Here is a 23,632-nt window from a genome sequence, read left to right as displayed (position 1 = left end):
GCTGATTTATTTTACTTCTGCACCAGCTCTTTCTCCAAGGACGTCCTTGATATTTCTTTGTCTTCTTGTCTCAGGTAACAATGTTTGTATCTGTCTTTCTTTAGTTTCCTGTACTATTTTATATTTTCTTCTGATTGGATTAAATTCTGTAATTCTGTGACGTCAACACGCATTGTTGTGTTTTTGTCCCCGTATGTGGCCACGCGAGAGAAGCCGGGATCAAAAGGAAGTATCAGAGCCAGAGTTTTGCTAAATTTAACAGTAATATAAAAATTCTTCCTTAACAATTGTAATATTATTTAAAAATATACATCCAAAGACCAGTAGAAGGCTTGATTGTATTGTTTTATTTAAATCCAACAAAAGCCCATCTACAGCGCAACGCTGTTCTTCAGTTTTTCGCATATCCTGAATTATAAAAAGCACTCATGGTCAGATTTGGCAGTGACATAAAGCATGTATGTACTTTGGAGTCAACAGTTCTTTTCACTAAGCAAACTGTAGATACTCAAGCAAATGGTTAACTTTGTCTTACTCTGTCCACCCTTGTTCTGGTTTTACAACCTCAGCCTGCTTATGTTTTTAGAGACAGAAGTGGTTTCTTTGTGACAATGATCACAAGATCACTGTCCAAAAGTGAAATGAAAACTGGATGAAAAAGAAAAAAAAAAACAGTCAGCAGCAGAGGGCAATTTCTGCAGAGCCAAAGAGATTCTAATGATGAAGGATTTGTAACAAGTGTGTGAAAGACTAAACTGAAATGTAATTTAAATGTTGCAAACAAATCTGATTTAAATCTAGATTTAAATTAGTTTAGTTATATTCATTGTAGTACACTACAAACATAATAATTTTTCAAAGCAGCTCTCAGGAGTCAAACCAACAAAGCAGTCATTGTATATTCATTTACGGTAAGTATAAAGTATTCACTAAGGCGAGAATGCCAAGACCAGTTTTAAACAAACTCTGACATCACATGTCGCATATTCAAATTAAAAAGCCGCTCTGTGCAATCAGTGGAGAGAAAAGTAATGTGTAAATGTTGCAGGAAAGACAGGCATCATACTTTTCTGTTTCTTCTTCACACACCCACAGTTTTTCTTTTCATAGTGCAACATTTAAATATCAAGTGTAGAAACATGAGGAAAAAGCTTTATTTCAGTATGTTTTTTGAATGTGGCCATTTTGGTCTTAGTGTGGATTATTTGCACAGCTCAGACAGAAAAACTGCTTTTAATAACTGGCTCTAGAGGGAATATTCAGATATCTAAGCTTGACTGACAGCCTCTCCAACCCCTGAGATAAAGCCAATTAAATAACATGGGTAGAAGAGAGAAAAATAAATAATCTAAAGCTGGATAAATAAATGCTAAATTATTTGAGTGACCTTAGAGGGGCATTATTTCACTGCACATGCATATTGGAGATTAAAAAACACCTATAAATATTTATGCAGGGCAATTTCCAGAGAGCAAATAAGCAGTGCATTATCTCTGTGTGGGTTTAAAGTGGAGTCATCCTGATGCCCCTTCCTCTGGCAGTGCACTGAGAAATAAAAATCACATTCAAAGTTAAACTAATGGAGTGGATAATACACATTATTAAATAAAAAAACCATGTATGCACATAAACTGCAGAGTATTGCAGAAGTACTTTAAAAGTACAGTTTCAGAGACTAACCAGGTCACAATGCACCATTTTTAGTTCACTAATCTGTTCTGTTTCCAGTTATACAAAGCATGAAAAGTGATCTGATTTGTATACATATCCAATTTAAATAGAGAAGAGATTAGAAGCACATCAATCTTGGCCCAGCCCCAGGGAGTAGGGGAAAAGGTTACTAAATTTATCACTGTGGCTTCTGTTGCTGGAGATTTAAAAATGGGGATGGGAGTTAGAGTCTGACTGACTGTCCTTTGAGAAAGAATAAAGCTCCACCTCTGTGTACTCTTCCAGCACAGAGACCATTAATTACACACACTCTCTTCATGCCCACACAGAATGTAATATACGACTGAAACTATGAGTAAAGGCTCACACACAGTGATTATAGGCTGTTCATCAAAACATCCAGCGCTCCCAAACTGTAGTAGGTTAGTCTTTAATACTAGAAACAAGTGGAATGAGGATAAAAACAGAAGCATTCTTTTACGGACAAATAGTTTGTTTTTGAGATATATTCACATATTGTTCTGTGTTGCTACATATGTCTATGAATAACCAACTGACAAAATAAAAATAAGGACCTGGAAACCAGAATAGGTAGAGCTGAAAGTTTAAGTGTGTGAAGGTTCTAAGCTGAATTTTGCTAGCCTGCCAAATGCTGCCCTCTGTCAGTCTACCCCAGGGCAGCTATTGCTACTATCCAGTAGCTTGCCACCATCGGTGTGTGAGTATGTGAATACGTGCATGAATGCATGCGGTGTGAAACACTTTGGGGTCCTCTGGACTTGATAAAGCACTATACAAGTACAGACAATTTACCATTTACTATACACAATATGAGACATTTACATATTAGAAAACCAGCAGTGGATGAACATGTCATCAAAGTACCTCTGCCCTTCTGAAGAATCGAGTAGGAAAAAAAAAAAAAAGAAAGGGACTCTAGACACTTTCAGATAACTGTGACAAAAAGCACCTAACATGTTGATCCCCCAAAATCATGGTGATAAAGCATGGATCGTTGCTACTATAATTATATCTACACACTGCTAGTTCTGGTTGTTTCTCTTTTCACTGCACTTAGAAAAAGGGACCATGTAGGACTGAAGGCGCGGCCTATGGTGTGTGTGAGATTTCTTCTTTATTCCTTTGTGTCATGGTACTCACTCAGGCAACTCTGAAGTTTGTTCTATATGGAGAAACTTAACATTGAAAAAGGTTTCACAGGTTAGTTCTAATAAAGGCCCATCATAATGTTACCTTATTAACTCAGAGAGTCTGCTAACAGAACCATGCACACTGACTTGGACAAGACACTTCACTCACCTTGCCTGCTGGTGGTGATCAGTGCATCAGACTACCCAATGCAGCTGTGGTTATTATCCAGTAACTTGCCACCATCAGTGTGTGAATGTGTGTATAAATGTAGTGTGAAGCACTTTGAGGTACAAGTACAGTTACTGGTCATAAAATTAAAATATCATGAAAGTTGATTTATGTCATCAATTCCAGTCAAAAAGAGAAACTTTTATATTATATTCATTTGTTACACACAGACTGATATATTTCAATTGTTTATTTTAATGTTGATGATTATAACTCACAACTAATGCAATCCTCAAATTCAGTATCTCAGAAAATTACAATATTACTTAAGGCCAATACTAAAAAGGACTTTTAGAAATGTTGGCCAACTGAAAAATATGAACATAAAAAGTATGAGCATGTTAAACACTTAGTACTTAGTTGGGGTTCCTTTTCCACAGATTACTGCAGCCAGCAATGGAGTCGTGGCATGGAGTCGATCAGTCTGTGGCACTGCTCAGGTGTTACTAGAACCTAGGTTGCTCTGTTCAGATTCTTCTGAATCCTTCAGAATCCTTCTGTTCTTTTGAATTGTTGGGTCTGGAAAATCAAATGTTCCTCTCCACAGATTTCCTATGGGGTTAAGGTCAGGAGAGTTTGCTGGCTTATTTAGAACAGGGATACCATGGTCCTTAAACCAGGTGCTCGCAGCTTTGGTAATGTGTACAGGTGCCAAGTCCTGTTGGAAAATTAAATCTGCATCTCCAGACAATTGGTGAGCAGCAGGAAGCATGAAGTGCTCTAAAAACTTCCAAGGCTGTGTTGACCTTGGACCTCAAAAAACAGTGGATCAACACCAGCAGATGACATGGCACCCAAGCCATCACTGACTGTGGAAACTTTGAACCTCAAGGAAAGTGGATTCTGTGCCACTCCTTTCTTCCTCCAGATTCTGGGATCTTAATTTCCAAAGCAAGTACAATATTTACTTTAATCTAGACCGAGAGACAATTTAAAACCTTTGCAGGTGTTTTAAGTTAATTAGCTGATTAGTGTGTGGCACCAGGGTCATGAATATTGAACTTTTTCATAATATTACAATTTTCTGAGATATTGAATTTGGAGCTTTCATTAGTTGTCAGTGATAATCATCAAATAAACATTAGAAATATATATTTCAGTATGGAATGAATTAATGTAATACATTTCACTTTTTGAATGGAATTACTGATTTTAATCAACTTTTTCGTAAAATTCTGATTTTAAGACCAGCACCTGTACTTTACTTTTTACAGTTACTTTTCAAAAGAGGATTTTCAAGCATTAGTTAATATTACATCAAGGAGGGAAAAAAATAAACGCTGTCGCAACTTACCTGGAAAAGACTCAAATCTCATAAAATGTGTTTTTTTTTTTGTTTTACCTGTTTCTCACACTGGCCATAGACTGGGCCCTGGTCTGGCAGAAAGAAACGGATTTCTCCTCGGTTTTTTGCCATCTCTATCAACCCAAAAGCTGTCCTCACTGTGGCATTTCGAGCATGAACGAAAACCATGACCTGTTCAACAAACATACAGAAAAAAAATTAAAGCAATGCAAAAAGAAACAACTGATTCACAATTTAAAGTTTGAAAACATATATGCCCCCAACAGAGTTCTTTCATACTTACATGCTGTCACATACAGGTGAACTTTGTTTATTTTGTGTCCAATATTCATTTGGCAACTTCTACAGGTGGTTGCACTGGATTTTATTTGGGGTATCAGAGTAAGGAGGGCCTAATAAAAATGCACGCCTGATTTTTCAGATTTTTATTTTTCAAAACTTTAAAAATCATGCAGCATTTTCCTTCTAATTCACAGTTTAGTACAAAATAGTTGGTCACACAAATGCTATGGAAATACAATTAATCTGTAATGGGACTAAAGTGGAAAAGGTCAAGGGATGTAAATGCTTTTTAAAAGACACTGTATAAAACAAAAATAGTTTTGTTTTGGTGCTCAAAGAAAACAAATATTCTAATGTTTAAATATACTTTAGTTTCAGTGCAGACATTGTGAACTGTACTCCTAGAATTTGGAATTTTGTCCCTTTTTGAAATCTGATTTGTTTTTATCTTCAGTCCATCTCCCACCAGACAAACAACCCTAGAACCTCACAGCTTAGCCTTCACTAAGTATATGAAGTGATATCAGAATGGGAAAGAAGAAAAAGGAAGCAAAAGTCTTCTGACAACTTGCATTTTTCATGACAGTAAATGAAAAGACTTTTTACAATTTTTTTACTTTTGAGAAGCTTTTGTGTTTGTTTATCCAATGAAGATCTAGAAGAGCAAAGGAGAGTAGCAGACTGCAGAGACATGCAGCAGGAGCAGTGAGCTATGTGCTTGTTCCAACACACACAGTCCTGAGGGAACACTGTAGCAAATGTTATTTATTGGAGGTGTTTTATCAGCACCACTGAGCTGTGTGGAAACGTAAGCGCCAGATTCTCAACTTATTAAACTTTGTTCTGGGAGCATGCTTCCCACCAAGAGGATGCTGGGAAAATCAAAGGAAATTCCATCCATCACATCCACCCTTATGAAATTAATATATGTCAGCGCCACTTCTTGACAATTTAATATTGAGTGAAGAAGGGGTCTTACCAGTTGTGCAGTGGACTCAGTAGCTAAAACATGGAAGGTGGACTGGAGCAGTGTATTTAAACATGCTAATAAAAAAAAGCTTCCTGGTGGTGGATGATCAAGATGCTTCATCATAAGGATCTGTCTAAGAGAAGGGAAAGTGTGAGTGTGTGTGAGAGTGTACTTGTGATAAAATCAGCAGGATAAAAACAGTGCTTGGTAGGGAGTTCAACTCCAGCAGCAGATGGAAGTTAGATGGCAAAGTCTCAATGTTCTCATGTTCCCAACAGGCCTTCTGCGGCTGCAGAGTGGAGGCAGAATGAGAGGAAGGTGGTGCATGGGCTCGAGTGGGGAAACGAAGAAAAGGAGGTCTACAATGGGGCAAATAAGGCCTTGAGACATTTTCAGATAGCTTCCAAGAAAAACAAGGTTTGTGGTAGATAATTTACAACACTGAGCCTCTATGACTGCTATCAGTCCAGAAACATCTGCTTTGTGATTCAACCATTGCAGTTCCTGGCTCATTGTAAATCTCCACCGATCTTTAAAAAATTACTATTTTGGTCGATAATGATTTTTTTTTTTTTTGTCTGAAAAGCCACTAAAGTCGTTTATTTGGCTGCAGTAGGCCACTATTGTTAACTGCAAAAGTGCCAACATGACCTGGTGGGCGGGTCCATCAGTCAAACCTCTTCGATGGCAGAGCAACAGAGAACTGTTGAGATACAACCAATCCTCCAAAATTATCGGTGCACCCCTAATTACGCCCACAAAATACAATAGATCTTATTAGGATGTTATTTCATGAATCAACATAAAGCAATGCATAAGTATTAAGATGAAAAAACTACCTTTTTAGAAATTCCTCCCTCATAAAAAGTTGAAACATGTGAAAAGAATACTTTATACTCCCTCTTTAGTTCCATTTCCCTCAACAAAGCTGCTCTGTGAATACCCTAGTTTGTTAGAAAATATTAGACCTATTAGACAAACCTAACACAGGACAAAAAATGGGATTTTCATCAGCTATTGACACCTTGTTCTGCCGTGCGCATGGAGATTGAGGGCTTGTGGCAAGAGGTCTTGGTCAAAGTCGAACATTGCCAAAAATGGTCAAAAACGCTGTGTGTCTGTGTTCTCCTATCCCCCTATAAATGAAGTTGCTGAGTGCCATGGAAATGCAAATCAACTGTTGAGCACCGCCTTTTGACTCTTATTCATTTTGTAGCTAATCCTTTTTAATTTCTGTTCACCATAAAGAAGTATGTTTGGAGAAAACAATCTATCTCATCCATTAAAATATATATTACATGTGTGTTAGGAGCACTGAAAAACTTAGTTTTGGTTGAATTGATGATATAAAAGAAGAATATGCATGATTACATACAATAGACTTTTGTGAAACGTGATCTTACTTTGACATTCCTCCTATCTGAAGATTTATCTTGTGATGGGAGGAATTGCACAACTTAATAAAAAATAATAAAAAAAAACATGTTCCAGAGTGGTTCATTGTACATAAAGTATTTTTGTGAATAATATTCAAACTAATGTTCACTGATTGCTTTAAAGACCCAGAGTCATGCTATATTGGAGTGGTAGTGGTCATTCCACAACACAATACAGGACTTAAGAAACTACAGATTTTTCAGTATTCAGTTGCTTAACTCTTAAGTTTAAATTGAAGAACAAAATGGTTGAAAGTTTGTGATACCTTCTGACAGAGTATAAACATTTGTATTCTTTTTTAAAAGTTTTGTTAATTAAGCATTAAATATAACTCACGGATTATGAATCATATTCTGTATAAACTAAAAAGGAGACAGCTCAAAGTAGAATTGAGTAAATAAACATATAATTAATTATAATAAAAATAAAATATACTGTGACGTAACTTTTGAAAAAATAACTTTTAGAATGTGTTTTTTTCTGTCAACTTTCATTTAACCCTCCAGTCCAGTTGGTGGCAGTAATGAGCTTTCATAGTCTGTCAAGCAGCCGCCATTAAACTCCAGAGGAAGATTTGCACTGGTGGTAACGAGTGCTAACTGCTACACTCAACATGAACGAAAATACCCGTGCGTTGTGTGAAATGGTGGAAAAAGTCCTATTTCACGGAGTTACGTTTTCAGTATGGTTTTGATATTAAGCAATGATCCGGTGGAAAACAACAGATGACACCGCGGCGGTACAACAAGGCCGAACTCACTGTAAAAAAGCTTTTATAAATAACACGTGGAGCGAGGCCAGTTGCTTTGTTTGTTTCTTGCAGAAAGCGGTTTGTTGTTTTCTTAATGCCGAAACAAGTGTAGGGTGAGATGTTGTATTGTAATCTCTATTACATGTGATGTTCTGAACTCTTAAAAATACTCGCATCTTCTTTGATCTTTTCAGACCTGAAAAATGGCCAAGCAGAACCAGCCAGACCTCAGACCACGGTGCCGAGGAGCTCTTATGGAGTCCACCAGGACGAAGAGAAATTCAGTAAGTTATGATTTCACATTTAGTGAATAGTGAACACTTGTAAGGAAAACTGATCTTCCCGTTATTTTATTTATTTTGTTGTAACGCAGTACAGCAAGGCAGAGTGTGGAACGCAGTAAAGATCTACAAAATGGCGGACGGATCTGAGGACAAAGTCATGAAGCCGGTATGTATAATCACTGCGTTGATTCCCGACTGTATAATGGTTGGTTGAGAATAATTTTAACTTATTTACTTAAGTATTTTTGAGAAAGCGATATATTCGCCTCAATATTTTTTTCATTTTACATTTATTTCCACAGACTCCACAGAATGAGTCACATTTGTGTCAATCAGACTCTTCAGGAACGTTCTGATGTCCGTGATGAGGACAGAGATGCAACTGTGTGTATCTACTATTTTAGAATGTTATTTTATGCTTCAACATTGTTTATGTACATAATGTAATTATGCTATGTATTGACAATGCGCAAAAATTTTTTCCAGCTGCATCCAGGACCTACTGCCAGTCATCCAGATGTAGCTAAAGAAAGGAGGTAAGATTTATTACTAGAGATGTTACAATTGAATCAAATGCATCAGTTTTGCATGCATGTTTGTATATATGTGTGTATGAATGCAATCAGCAGTGAAAAGAAAAATAATATTAAATTTTCTTAAGAAGCTGTAACATTTTGGGACAAGATGGTGTGCAATAATTTTAATGTAGCCTCAATGGTTAATGACAAATGACAAATGTTTTGTTTTGTTAAATATCATGTTTATTCACATGATATTCAGGAGTTGATACTTTACCACATAGCCATAGTTTTCAATGACAAATGGATTACACATCCCCATATTTGTTGTTTCTAAACCAAGATACTTAAAATGTCAGTATAGTTTCAACAATATGTTTTCATAAATGTCTTTATGACTTAATGTCTGTTCTGTGTCAACAGCTGCTGGAGGCGAGGGAGAGCATCCTGGCAGCAGAGGAGATTTCCTTTTGGGAAGGTGTCACCATTGACCTCATGTCTGATGAAGAGGATGGCGTCTTTGAGGGTGTATCGGGCTGGATTGTGAGACCACCACGTTTCCGCAGCCAGGAGCTCGACAACCTCTGCTCCAAACTACAAGAGAGACTTGAAGCGAACCCTAAATACAGCATGTTGCGTCATAAGCGTTTGTATGTTGGATCATGCTCAGAAAGAAAGCCACCACCACACGGCCCAGAAGTAGACAAGCATTTGGTGTTCCCGTTAAATCCTGAATATACCCAATTTGGGTTGTCTTGGAGTTTTTATCGCAACCTGTGGGGTTTTTCCATGTTTGGGAACGAGAATACGACCTGCTGAATGTGACAGGTAGCCAATCAAAAAGCGCGGTGATGTCAGAACAGAGGGGAATCCCAAACAGCTGACAGCTGACAACTGAGAGTCCGGTGGATATCGGAGATGGTATGTGGAAATGTTTATTATTAATCTAAAGGTCATTATTATGTTTATTCAGTTAAAAATGTTAACTATGAAAAAACATATTCACTCCAATCATAGTGCAGCAAATAGAGCTGCTGCTCCGTCGTCTTTTATTCACCGCCTTTTCTTTTATCTCTTCAAATGACTCCACAAACTATCACTATTGCTTCTACATCGTCATCCGTGTTTGGTTATTCTAAATTCCCGCTATGTTGGGGGTTTTACAGGATTATCCTCTGGAATCGGGATGTTCATGACTGGAATCGGTTCGTGTTGCTCCTGCCTTGGACACGCGAACCTATCGACCCTGTTGGACTTTTATCAGCTCTGTGGTCACAGAAGTTTGGAGAATCGGCCGACAATTCTTAAATCTTTCCGTCTAAACCAGACTTAAGACTCAAGCTCTACTCATCTCCTCTCGACCACTGCCTAAACCCTCTCTGGCTCTAGTCGCTATGATAACGTTTACATATCTCTTCAAAATAAGATACAGATGTGCCATAAAAACGAACATTTTACTTTCATGAAAACTTTAACTCACGATACTGACTAACGGGAGCCCTGAGCTTGTTTCTCTGCAACGAGACGGTCTGATCTGGGAGTGATGAGAGACAATGACACCCGAAGTGTTGCTTTTATTTTCTTATTTCCTGTTTTTGCATTATATCCTGTGTGTTCCCCCTGCCCTCCTCAGTTCGTGCCAAGCTGTGCTGAGGAGAGGTAAGCGTTTTTCTGGTTGCGTGTTAAAATATTGAAAATGTTCAAAAGTATGTTATAAACTCATAAGTTTTTATATATATTATTAATTGTTTTATGTTTAGAGCAGCACCTCACTGGGCATTTAATTCTCACGTTTGTAACGTCCATTACGTTTTCCTTGCCAAAGTGATTATTTTGTGGGGGGGTTTTTGGTTGGTTAAGGTGTGTGTGAGGAAGCTGAAGCCCAGGAGCTGCTGGAACAAAAATGTTCTTGTTTTGAACAGGTATGTGTGTTGTTTAAAATTTTATTTGGATGTTAAATTAATGTATTTAGTATATTTCTATGTTATTGTGATTATAGGGTAGATTATTTCTGTTTAGGTTTTATTTTAATTGTTTTGTATGACTGTAGATTTATTTTAATATTGGTGAATCTCAGAATTTTGGTTTTTTTTAATGTATTTCTGCGTCAGTTTGCGTAAAGCTGCGCTGAGGAGAGGTGTGTGTGAGGAAGCTGAAGCCCAGGAGCTGCTGGAACAAAAATGTTCTTGTTTTGAACAGGAATAAAATTATCCTGATTCCTGACCCCGGTGTGATTCTTCCAACCTTTTGTCAACGGCTACACATGTTTGTATATATGTGTGTATGAATGCAATCAGCAGTGAAAAAAAAAAGTAATTTTCTTAAGAAGCTGTAACATTTTGGGACAAGATGGTGTGCAATAATTTTAATGTAGCCTCAATGGTTAATGACAAATCACTTAAGTACTTTTATCAATGTTTTGTTAAATATCATGTTTATTCACATGATATTCAGGAGTTGATACTTTACCACATAGCCATAGTTTTCAATGACAAATGGATTACACATCCCCATATTTGTTGTTTCTAAACCAAGATACTTAAAATGTCAGTATAGTTTCAACAATATGTTTTCATAAAGATTCTTTATGACTTAATGTCTGTTCTGTGTCAACAGCTGCTGGAGGCGAGGGAGAGCATCCTGGCAGCAGAGGAGATTTCCTTTTGGGAAGGTGTCACCATTGACCTCATGTCTGATGAAGAGGATGGCGTCTTTGAGGGTGTATCGGGCTGGATTGTGAGATCACCAAGTTTCCGCAGCCAGGAGCTCGACAACCTCTGCTCCAAACTACAAGAGAGACTTGAAGCGAACCCTAAATACAGCATGTTGCGTCATAAGCGTTTGTATGTTGGATCATGCTCAGAAAGAAAGCCACCACCACACGGCCCAGAAGTAGACAAGCATTTTGTGCTGTAATCTATTTATTTATTTTTTTTAAACTGAAGTTTTTTTTTTTATTTATAGATGTGTTATTTTATGTGTGGTTTCTTTATTTGTAGATGTGTTTTATATATATATATATATATATATATATATATATATATGTGGTTTCTTGGAGATGTGTTTCATTTTATATATGTGTGGTTTCTTTATTTGTAGATGTGTTATATGCATGTATGTACATATTTCTTTTTCAACAAAAATAAAAAATTTAAACTTATGCCTTGTGCTTGGTGTATTTTTATTTCTGGGTTATTTTTTATAATTTATTAGGGGAGGAGCTTAACCAGGCCTGTAATTATAAAGGTTTAGTGTGTCCAATAAGGAGATATCTACCAACCAATCACATGTAAGTAATGAATTGTGATGTCATTGTTTTTTCATCCAGTGACTGACAATTCACGTGGGTCTCCTGTTGCTATTCACGTTAGGAAGAGTCGTTAAGCTGTTAACAACCCCCCCCCTCCCCTTCACCTCCTCGTAGGATTCCGCATTCGGCCGACGAAACTGCGCTGCCCTGCCAACTGTCGATATCTGTGGCTGACTAGCTCCATTCGCGTCAGAATACAGGGTCAAAAATCCCACTTTTCGTCCAGTGTAATTATTTGGGGTTTTGGGGAGAATGTTGTGGAGAGGTTTAAAGCTGGGTTAGGCTCTAAAACAATATGCAAGGTTTGAACATTTACTTTGAGGAAAGTACAACTGTTATTTGGCCAAATCATAGGTTTGGAATAAGAGAGTATAACTCAGAGAAGAAATTCTCAGCTCAGTTGGTAGAATCTCTCCAAAGGACAATTATTAGCCATCAACTCCACAAATCTGACCTTTATGCAGTAATAGCAGAAAGAAAGCCTTTAAAAAAATCCTGTTTGTAGTTTTCTGAGTCGTTTAGGAACACTGCAAACATGAATGTTTCTTTGCTTAGATAAGACCAAAACTGAAGAGTAGAGATGCACTGATTGCAGTTTCTGGCTGATCGCCAATCTCTACTGATTTTTAGAAAGCTTGATCTGCTGAAAGTCGTTGAGTTGACAACAGTGGGGTGTCTACTGTTAACTGCAAATGTGCAGGAACTAGTGGGCTGGTCTGTCAGTGAAACCTCTCTCACGGCTGAGTGGAAAAGAACAGTGGTTGACTTTTAGACCTTTGCTGAGGTAGATAAGATCGATGGATAAGATCAGCTTCACATGTAAGTATCGACTGAGCACTGATCTTCCAAAATTAAGGAAATTGGCGTATATAAATTGGTGCATCCCTACTGAACAGTGTGGTGTAAAGGCTCTCATACTTCATATGAAGTGTCAAAATTGGCCCAAAATTGGCAACTGCCTCCCCTTCTCAAGACCAGTTTGGGTCAAACTAAGTCACACAGAGCTGTGTGCGGTGTCTTGTGTGATAGGTCAAAAGATTGTAGCTGTGTTTTATGCAGAATTGTGCTCAGATAATAATGTTGCTATTTCACTTCAACTATTCCGTTTCCACTAGCCGGTATTTGTACTTGCAGGTGACATGAATACTTTTTGAGAACATTTATCAGACATGGTGAGGAATTATGTACATTCGTACAACTCTTCATTAAATAACTACAAAGACTGTCAAATAGCTAAAAAAAAAACCTTCCAGGATGGAAACTGCAACATATTTGTTCATGGAGGATGCTGTCTGCAGAACCATGCGCTGTTCTCTCTGGGAACATTTCATTAAACCAAAACAGATGATACAGCAAGGGCATGGTGTCCCGTCAGAGAATCTGTTCTGCATAGGAAAGGAATGCAAATATATATGTTCTGCTAACATAAGAGCATGCTTCGACTGTTCAGCTTTGGATGTAGCATGGGAGAGGCATAAGACTACACATCACCCTGCAAAGATGATGGGAAGATCAGAGCAGAATACAAGACAACTCTACAACTATACCTGCCACAGCAAAAATGGAATGGATTAGATTTAGGCATATTGACGACATAGAATGACCCAACGTTGTAATCAAATCCAAACTAGAATCTGTGGTGAAATGTTTACAGAGGCTTCCCATTGAGTTTGACTTTATTTTGAATGTAGTGTAATAAAAAAATAAACAAAGTTATACACAAACAAAATAAATGCCAAAAAAAGCAAACAAAACAAAAGAACAGTACTAAAGTATATTTCCACATTCAAAGGAGTGGGTAGAAGTATAAAATTATTTTTACACCCACCCCTCTTACATATCACAAAAGTGAGCACACCCCTCACATTTCTGCAGATTTTTAATGATATCTTTTCATGGGACAACACTGACAAAATGACACTTTGACACAATGAAAAGTAGTCTGTGTGCAGCTTATATAACAGTGTAAATTTATTCTTCCCTCAAAATTTCTTCCCTATATAAAGCCATTAATGTTTAAACCAGTGGTCCCCAACCCCCGGTCCGTGGACCAATTGGTACCGGGCCGCGCAAGAAATAATTAAATATTTGTGTTTTATGTATTATTTGAGTTTGGAGGATCTTTTATTTCGAAAATCTTTTAACCGGATTCTCTCGGTTACTTGCGCGTCAACATTGAGTCCACAAGTAGCAAAATGAGTAAAAAGATGTCTTTGGAAAGTCTCTTTGCAAAGGGGAAAAGGCCCAGAGAAGAGACAGGAGAATGGATTTATCCCAGACCGGTAGGCGAGTCCCACACCAAACCCGCTCTAAGTAACATGCGGCGACCGGCTGCTAATACGGCAATGAAGCTTCAAACTGCTTCGCCCCCCAAGCAGGCTGTGCTCAATCAACACATCACTCCCAGATGGGACCGTCTCGTTGCAGAGAAACAAGCTCAGGGCTCCCATTAATAATGACTAACGGGCTCCCGTTAGTCATTATTGTGAGTTAAAATTTTCACGAAAGTAAAATGTTCGTTTTTGTTGCGCATCTTTATCTTATTTTGAAGGAATATGTAAACATTACCATAGCGACCAGAGTCAGAGCGTTTGGGCAGTGGTCGAGAGGAGATGAGTAGAGCTTGTGAGTCTTAAGTCTGGTTTAGACGGCAAGATTTAAGAATTGTCGGCTGATTCTCCAAACCTCTGTGACCACAGAGCTGATAAAAGTACAACAGGTTGGATGGGTTTGTGTCTCCAGCCACACGGCAGGAACCGATTCCAGTCACGAGCATCCCGATTCCAGAGGATAATCCAGTAAAACCCCCAACATAGTGGGAATTTAGAATAGACAACGGGAGCAGCCGTTCTATTTGCTGCACTATGATTTGGAGGTGAATATTGTTGGGTTCCAGGTGGTGGGGATTAGTGTTTCCTTTTCAGTTCTTCACCAGTCCACCAGGTGGAGCCAGTGGGTCACTCTGCTGGGGAGGGCGTGCCTGCAGGCTCTCAACTATCCACACCTGAGAGGAATCATCGTCTGGAGGAATATATGAGCAGTAGACAGCCAACACTTCCTTGCCAGAGTGTTTGCCAGTTTTTGGTACTCTAGCTCCTCAGTGTGTTTGATCTCCTTCAGGAATTCTTCGAGGCCCTTGGGATTGGTTTCCTCTAGTTCACCAGTCCAGAAGAAACCTTTTCCGTGACGCCTCTGCTGTCTGCTCTGCAGCTCCTCTGTAGGGACATATCTGACCTGCCCACCCTCCAATGTCTGGTCCATCTTCAGCCAGCCTACATCAGCTCTCTCCTCAACCTGGAACCACATACCTCCACCCATCATTCACCACTCGTTTTTCAAGAAAGAACAGAGCTCCCAGCCATTAGTTGTCTCCTTTTTTCACCCCCTGTGAAACCATCTAACCTCTCTCTTCCATTGTATGCAGATGCACCTGGACTCTGACCCGCTGACCTCTCTAGCCGAGCTTCTTTGTTTGATTTTGTATTTTTGCAATAAACATCCTTTTACATCCATCTCTCTGTGAGTGTTTCTGCATGTGGGCAAACAGCAGTAGACCCATCATGACAAATATATGTTTTCAAAGTTAACATTTTTAACTGAATAAACATTATATTAATGACCTTTACATATAATAATAAACATTTCCACATATCATCTCCGATATCCATTGAACTCTCAGTTGCTCATATGTCAGCTGTTTGGGATTCCCCTCTCTTACGTCACCGCGCTTTCTGATTGGCTACCTGTCACATTCAACAGGTTGTATTGTAGTTCCCAGTCAGGGAAAACCCCACAGGCTGTGATAAAAGGGCCAAGACAACCCAAATCGGGCATATTCAGGCTTTAGCGAGAACACCAACATACCCCCCCACCAGGCCGCAACAAAATTTCGAAGTCTTGACCGGTCCGCGATAAGAAAAAGGTTGGGGACCACTGGTTTAAACCACCTACAACAAAAGTGAGTACACCCCTAAAAGACTACACCCGTAACTACACCCAAATTGAGCATTGTCATTTTCCCCACAAAATGTCATGTGACTAGTGTTACTAGGCCGGAGCAGGTGCGTTCAGTTTTGTAGTATAGCTATCACACTCTCTCATATTGGTCACTGAAAGTTCCAACATGGCACCTCAATGCAAAGAACTTTCTAAGAATCTTAAAAGACAAATTGTTGTGCTACATGAAGATAGCCAAGGTTACAGAAGGATTGCTAAAACCTTGGAACTGATCTGCAGCACAGTGGCCAAGATCATCCAGCATTTTTAGCTGGGTCCACTCAGACCAGACCTCGTGTTGATCGTCCAAAGCGTCTGTAATGGAAAATTTTATCATGTGCCCCTCACCCGTCTTGTGTTTTAGATTGTGTCTGATGAGATCATTGTGTCTGCATGATTTTATCATGAGATTGGCCAAGCTGCTTTCCTATAGACTTCCACAGTGTGACGTAACAGCAGAGAATGTCTGTGATCCAGGAGGCAATCGGGGTGATACTTCCTCAACCCAGAATTGAGACTGCATTTCATACATTAAGTAACAACCTCCTTTCCTTAACAATGGACAAATGGCCAGGCCATTGGGGTTGGGTTCCATAGAATTGTTGGTACATCACAATCAGAAATTGAACACCTATTGTTCACCTATTGTTCAATCAAGTCTCTCTTCTCTGACCAGAACCTATAAAAGGAAGCCAGATCCACTGTTGGTCAGAGCAGACTCGACAGACTCCATTGACTCCCTTGTATTTCTGTTCTCACCTTGCAAGGTTTTAATACATTTCTTATTTCTTCTTATCTAGACTCTTGTTAAAGCAATTTTTTTTCCACGACAGCGCCACATCCAAATGCTGTCTTTGAAAGACAGACACAGGAGTGCTGTCAGCATTGCTGCAGAGATTGAAGAGGTGGGAAGTCAGCCTGTCAATGATCAGACCACAAGTTGCACACTACATCAAATTAGTCTGCATGACTGTCACCATAGAAGGAAGCCTCTTCTCAAGTCTGCACACAAGAAAGCCTGCAAACAGTTTGCTGAAGTCATGTCAACAAAGGACATGAATTTCTGGAATCAGGTCCTGTGGTCTGATGAGACCAAGATTAATTTGTTTGGTTCCGATGGTCTCCAGCATGTGTGGCAGCAATCAGATGAGGAGTACAAAGATAAGTGTGTGATGCCTACAGTCAAGCATGGTGGTGGGAATGCCATGGTCTGGTGCTGCATGAGTGCAGCAGGTGATGGGGATTTACCTTTCATAAATTCCAATATGTATTGTGAAATACTGAAGCAGAGCATGATCCCCTCCCCTCTGGAAACTGTGTCACAGAACAGTGTTCCAGCATGATAATGACCCAAAACACACCTCTAAGACGACCACTACTTTATTGAAGAGGCTCAGGGTAAAGGTGATGGACTGGCCAAGTATGTCTCCAGACCTAAATTCAATAGAATATCTTTGGGACATCCTCAAGTGGGAGGTGGAGGTGCGCCAAGTCTTGAATATCTGTCAGCTCTATGATGTCATCATGGAGGAGTAGAAAAGCATTCCAGTGTCAACTTGTGAAGCTCTGGTAAACACCATGCCCAGGAGAGTTCAGGTAGTTTTGGTAAATAATGGTGGCCACGCAAAATATTCAGTCACCATGGCAACATCCTTGTTTGTAGCAATATAAGTATTTATAATAATTATATATTTTATTTAAAACGTGCTTTCAGGACACATAAGGTCATCTTCTAACAAAAATAATACATTTAAAAAAATTAAATAAAATAAATAAATAAAAATGAAGAGATCATGCAAATGCCTGTTTGAACATCATGGCGTTCAGCTGGGATTTAAAGACAGAGAGTCTTTGAGTGGGAATGTGAATGTGAATGTTTATTCTAAATATAGATATTATGTGCATAAGTTGTACATTTACAGAATAAAGATGCTTTCTGTCCATAAGGCACATTCACAAAGCGGGCGGCTCGACTGAAGGATGACTGCAATTGCACCGGTACCGCATGGCTCCTTCTTTAGGTTCTGCTCGGAGCTCCAGGATGATCAGTCTGGATTAATCTAAACAGTAATAAACAGTAACATCATCCTTTTTCAGCAGATCAATATGGTCTCTGATTAAAAGCTCCCTCTGAATCCTTTCACTGTCGATGTTCTCCATCAGAGCCAAAGCTCCACATTTATGCGGCTCATCTTTGCGCAGCTATTTGTGATTGTCTACACACCTTGATGACCTTAAAATAATCAAACCTGTTTGCAGTTAATTTGCTGATCCAACCCTGTTTTCTTTTTTAGTGAGAATGAAATTACCCCATAGATGCATTTCATGTGCTTTGGAGCACAGACCGATACGTTACATCTTTATGGGTCAAAAACTTTGGAAAAGTATTATTTACATTTACATTTTATTGTGCAAACCAGAACTTTCAGTGGAAAAACTAAAGTTCCAGGTCCTTTTATAATGCCATAGAAATATGAGACAGAAACATGGATTATATCTTTATATAAACCTGTCTATTGATTTATAGATTAATAGTTTTACTGGACAGAAATTACAAAGAACAAATCTGGTTCTTAATCAAATCCTAATGAGTCAAATTGAAAGTGTCATGGAGTCATCAGCCTCATGACAATAACACTGACATGAAAAATAATGTTGAAGAAATAAATATATCAAATCTATTTAAAAACATAAATAAGTGATAAATTATTTACTGTTATGGTCTGTAAGATATATTTATTCTCAGTACTAGATGTGATCTAAACAAACACATGACATTTCAACAATATTATTTTACCTTTTATGTGGAAATAGTGTCTGTTTATTCTTGCCATACAGTCCTATGTATTAATTATTGCTCTAAAGGTCTTGCCATACCAGTTTATTCCTCTGTATTTACTTTAGTTTCTTAGTTTGTTCTTGCATTTTGTTCTTCATTCATTTCCATTTAGTTTCATTTGATTAGTATTATCTTCTCTTGGTTTATTGCTATGTCCACTTTAGTTTCTTTCCTGTTGCTACATTTATTTTATCATTTATTGACCCTCACCATCACCTGCTGCGCCGCCTAATCGTCATGTGTTTCACATCATGTGTTGATTTTTTTTACTGTTCAGTGTCGGATTCTCTGGTTTTATGCCATAATTCACATCTAGTTCGTCGCTTGGTTTTATGTCCCGCTTCTCCTGTTCGAGTTTTGCGCAATGTGAACGTTGTTTTTTTTTTTAAGCCCCTAAGGTGCAGGGCGGTCGGGAAACGTATCGAAGGGGAAAAGACAGACAGACTTTTAAAACAACGGAAACAATTTCTGCATTCTGATTATTGAAATTTTAAAGTGCTGTGTTGTTGTATCACCCTCGTTTCATACTGGATCACTTACAGCTCCGGTGTTAACGCTATAAAATGAACGCTCTCTATCGTGGAATCACCATGGAGGGATTTCTTTAGTTCTTTATTTAAAAGCGTTCATTTTTCAGAGGGATACACAGTGAGGATGTCGTGATTTTAGCTACCAGAAGCAGGAGAACGGAGCTGCGCCAAGAAGCTAACAGAAGCTAACAAACACTGAATAGAAGAAGAGCTGCCATCGATACAGTTGCAGCCAAGCATGATTTAATATTATACAAGACAGTTTTACCAAGATGCTCAAAGTCTAAACTGGCATTGTTGTGCATTTAAGGTGTAAAGTTTACCTTCGACCAAACGCCCCCCAAAGGCATCCCAGCGCCCCCCTTTCATAAAAATGTCTGCCAGCTGCCTTCCTCTGAACGCCCCCTGGGGGGCGGTACCGCCCACGTTGAGAACCGCTAGTTTAGATTAAAAACAACTCACCTGATGTCCAGCTTTAATCTGCTGCAGAACCTTGCTGTAGCATACATCTTCCATGTCATGAATCTGTTGGATCTGTGCAGAACACAAAACAATAGTGACTGATCTGCTGTTGCTTTAAAAGGTTTCATCTTCATCATAAAAGTGAAGTTTAGGCACATGGAGGTTTCATTTGTGCAGTTTTTAATCTTTACTGTCAATACCAATGATCAAACATAAAAAAATAATGACCATGGAGATAATAATGCAGCTAAAGCCTTGTATCATTACACCAGTATTCTTGGCTCTAAACATGCATACATGATGGCCAACAATTTACCTTGTTGGTGGTTTTGATCCCAACAAAGGTTTGTCCAAGAGGCACAGGTCTGAAGCGGCTGTCAAAGAAGAACAAGCCGATATAGGGGTTGACGTGCAGGAAGGCTGCCACATCCAGGTAGTTTGGCAGGGTGGCAGACAGTCCCAGGATCCTGATCATACTCTGGGTAGACTCCACCTGCCCATCAAACAGTACAGAGTTAAAGCTAGACCAGAGATCTCTACATTCATCCACGTGGACGGAACTAAATCAGGCCTGGGAAGTCTTGAAAGACAAAAAAAAAAAAAAAAAGGTGCTTGTGTATACTTGTAGAAACTGACAACAAATATGGATTCATAAGAATGCTAGAGGCATTCTTATGAATGCCTCTAGCATTATGTATATGTTAGAGTATGCTAACCCTCTAACATACTTTTATTCTGTGGTTCCTAATGTTTTTCACTGTGTTTTATGAGTATGTAAACAATTAATCCCAGGATTTTTGGCATATTCAGGTTTGAAGTTAACTTTTAATTTCATGCACACTGTTGTGAAAATTTTGCATGTTTTATAACTTTAAGTGAATTGTGAGTTTATCAAGAGGATGATATGCTCATAGCATACAAATAAAAAGTTGCTAAAGGAACTGTTTTGCGTTGACCAGAGAGAATTGATTTTTAATCCACAGTGTTTCACATTGATGTGACTTGAGATCAATGCAATGATGTGACTTGACTTTGTGTGCATGTTTAGGACAACTGTTAAAAGTTTGTGTGGAACTTGAATTGTTCAATTGTTTTTCCTTTTCAGACTGGATGAAATATTAACATTTCTGAGCGGCTCAGCCATAGTCCTGACATGAATCTGTGGTAAGAGGCCTTCATACCTCAAACAGTTGGAGCTCATCACCAAACATAAATAAAGAAAATGACAGAAGAAGCTAGAAAAAAGCTGTTCAGCAATTATACAAAGGGTTTGACTGCTGCCTTATCAATGTAGATATTTGAGATTTTCATAAATATTAAAAGGATATGAGTTTTGACTGCCCATTTTTAATAAACTACAAATAAAGGCAACATTTTAAAGAAATTGAGTTCCACATAGCAGTCTGTCTCCATGGCCTCTCCAAACTCCTCCCACGCCCTTAAGCCTCCCTGGTAAGGTCTATTCAGGGGTCCTGGAGAGGAGGGTCCGTCGGATAGTCGAACCTCGGATTCAGGAAGAGCAGTGTGGTTTTCGTCCAGGTCGTGGGACACTGGACCAGCTCTACACCCTCAGCAGGGTCCTGGAGGGTGCATGGGAGTTCGCCCAACCAGTCTACATGTGTTTTGTGGACTTGGAGAAGGCGTTCGACCGTGTCCCTCGGGGGGCCCTGTGGGAGGTTCTCCGGGAGTATGGGGTACCGGGCCCTTTGATACGGGCTGTCAGGTCCCTGTATGACCGCTGTCAGAGTCTGGTCCGCATTGCCGGCAGTAAGTCGGGCTCGATTCCGGTGAGAGTTGGACTCCGCCAAGGCTGCCCTTTGTCACCGATTCTGTTCATTACTTTTATGGACAGAATTTCTAGGCGCAGCCGAGGTGTTGAGGGGATCCGTTTTGGTGGCCTTAGGATCGCATCTCTGCTTTTTGCGGATGATGTGGTCCTGTTGGCTTCATCGGAACGTGATCTGCAGCTCTCACTGGAGCGGTTCGCAGCCGAGTGTGAAGCGGCCGGGATGAGGCTCAGTGCCTCCAAATCCGAGGCCATGGTCTTGAGCCGGAAAAGGGTAGAGTGCCTTCTCCGGGTCAGGGGGGTCGTCCTGCCTCAAGTGGAGGAGTTTAAGTATCTGGGGATCTTGTTCACGAATGAGGAAAGAAGGGAACGGGAGATCGACAGGCGGATTGGGGCAGCGTCTACTGTGAAGCGGGCGCTGTACCGGTCCGTCGTGGTGAAGAGAGAGCTGAGCCAAAAAGCGAAGCTCTCGATTTACCGGTCGATCTACGTTCCCACCCTCATCTATGGTCATGAGCTTTGGGTCATGACCGAAAGAACGAGATCACGGGTACAAGTGGCCGAAATGAGTTTCCTCCGCAGGGTGGCTCGGCTCTCCCTTAGAGATATGGTGAGAAGCTCGGTCATCCGGGAGGGACTCAGAGTAGAGCCGCTGCTCCTCCACGTCGAGAGGAGCCAGTTGAGGTGGCTCGGGCATCTGGTAAGGATGCCTCCTGGACGCCTCCCTGGTGAGGTGTTCCGGGCACGTCCCACCGGGAGGAGGCCTCGGGGAAGACCCAGGACACGCTGGAGGGATTACGTCTCTCGGCTGGCCTGGGAACGCCTTGGGATTCCCCCGGAGGAGCTGGAAGAAGTGGCTGGGGAGAGGGAAGTCTGGGCCTCCCTTCTGAAGCTGCTGCCCCTGCGACCCGACCCCGGATAAGCGGAAGAAAATGGATGGATGGATGGATGGATGGATGGAGTTCCACATGATTGTACTATGTCTTTAGAGATGTCCGTTTTATTTCCTGTCAACAAGCATATTGAATGTATTGAATGAAAAAACATGTTAAATTTAAATCTGACAGAGGAATTAACATTTCTGGACTTAACCATATATGTATGTGAAAAAAGGTGATGCAGTGCATCGCTGACTGAACAAAAGCTTCACTCTGAAAGTTCCCCATCACCTCCTTCACACACAAGCTGCATTAAAAACTGCAGCTGTAACAGGTCCAATCAGCATTCAGTCCTGTGAGAATAAAAGCTGGAGTAAGGGAGCGTTTGATTAACATGTTTCTTCCTGCTGAAATAATCAGCTTGGTATACTCCACCTGCACATGATGAACAATGAATTCAATTCAAATACATAAATAAAACATCATGCTCCTTCTTAGGAGTGAAGAAGGTTTAACACAAAGTGTAAAATATTTAAATTCTACAGCCAAAGCAATCATGTAATAAGCCACTATTGTTTTGGAGAAAACAGACACACAATAATGTACAGTAGAATAAACTTGAGAGTTAACCATACACTTCAGAATAACATCATTTTTGGGTGCCATTATCCTGCCCGCGTAGAAAGCTTCAGAAGTTTAAAAGAGAAGCCTACCTTCTGTCAGATGACTGTGACATGAACAGCTAATAAAAACAAGGCTAAAAGCACTTTCTGTGTAAGCTATGTCAAAAGCATGGGCTCATTGAAGAGAGGTTTGGGCTTTATATCTTTAGAAATTACAAGCATTTCCAAGGCTACAAAACCTCGGAATTGGCTTAATAACTCCAATAAAAAATTTAACACTGTTTTTACAGAAATCCCACTTTTTTTCTGTCAAAGTAGGTTTATATTAATGATTGATTGTACATTTTATTGTGTTTTCATTTAATTTCTTCAAGCACATTTACCACTACTGCTGTGAAAACGCAGTTGTTGTTTACTCTGTTTTCCCTGTTTATGCTTTCCTGTCACACTGAAATTACTAGGATTTTCTGGTAGAAATAAAAAAATCATATTTATATCAATAATGGGAAATCATCAAAGTCGTGAAAGACATGCTCTGGGAAAAGCAGTAGCAACACAGGAATAAATGTACATTTTTTGATGCTTTAATCTGACACAAAAAAACTGGAG

At 39.5% G+C, this 23,632-nt stretch overlaps 1 protein-coding gene and 1 long non-coding RNA gene across 6 annotated transcripts in view; one reads left to right on the top strand and one right to left on the bottom strand.

Annotated features, from left to right (window-relative positions):
- The window catches only part of ascc3 (activating signal cointegrator 1 complex subunit 3), a 368,031-nt gene that overhangs the window by 146,251 nt on the left and 198,148 nt on the right, over nt 1–23,632 (bottom strand). For all 4 annotated transcript variants that reach the window (XM_008432857.3, XM_008432855.2, XM_081597178.1 and 1 more), the window contains 3 exons: nt 20,053–20,229; nt 19,737–19,808; nt 4,394–4,528 (listed from right to left, as the gene is read on the bottom strand). In XM_008432857.3, the coding sequence (XP_008431079.2) occupies nt 4,394–4,528; nt 19,737–19,808; nt 20,053–20,229 (384 nt within the window). The remainder of the gene's footprint in view (nt 1–4,393; nt 4,529–19,736; nt 19,809–20,052; nt 20,230–23,632) is intronic.
- Nucleotides 7,670–9,581, top strand: LOC145547585 (uncharacterized). 2 transcript variants are annotated; one of them, XR_014083874.1, is made up of 6 exons: nt 7,670–7,807; nt 7,992–8,081; nt 8,171–8,247; nt 8,384–8,465; nt 8,568–8,617; nt 9,023–9,581. It is a non-coding gene; the product is annotated as an uncharacterized LOC145547585 (long non-coding RNA). The 2 variants fall into 2 exon arrangements; XR_014083873.1 differs by having other exon boundaries at nt 8,384–8,469.

Source organism: Poecilia reticulata, chromosome 16, assembly GCF_904066995.2.
Source record: "Poecilia reticulata chromosome 16, P_reticulata-male-v2, whole genome shotgun sequence".
Taxonomy (NCBI): domain Eukaryota; kingdom Metazoa; phylum Chordata; class Actinopteri; order Cyprinodontiformes; family Poeciliidae; genus Poecilia; species Poecilia reticulata.
The sequence above is the reverse complement of the archived record's forward strand: the minus strand, read 5'-3'. Positions and strand labels throughout refer to the sequence as shown.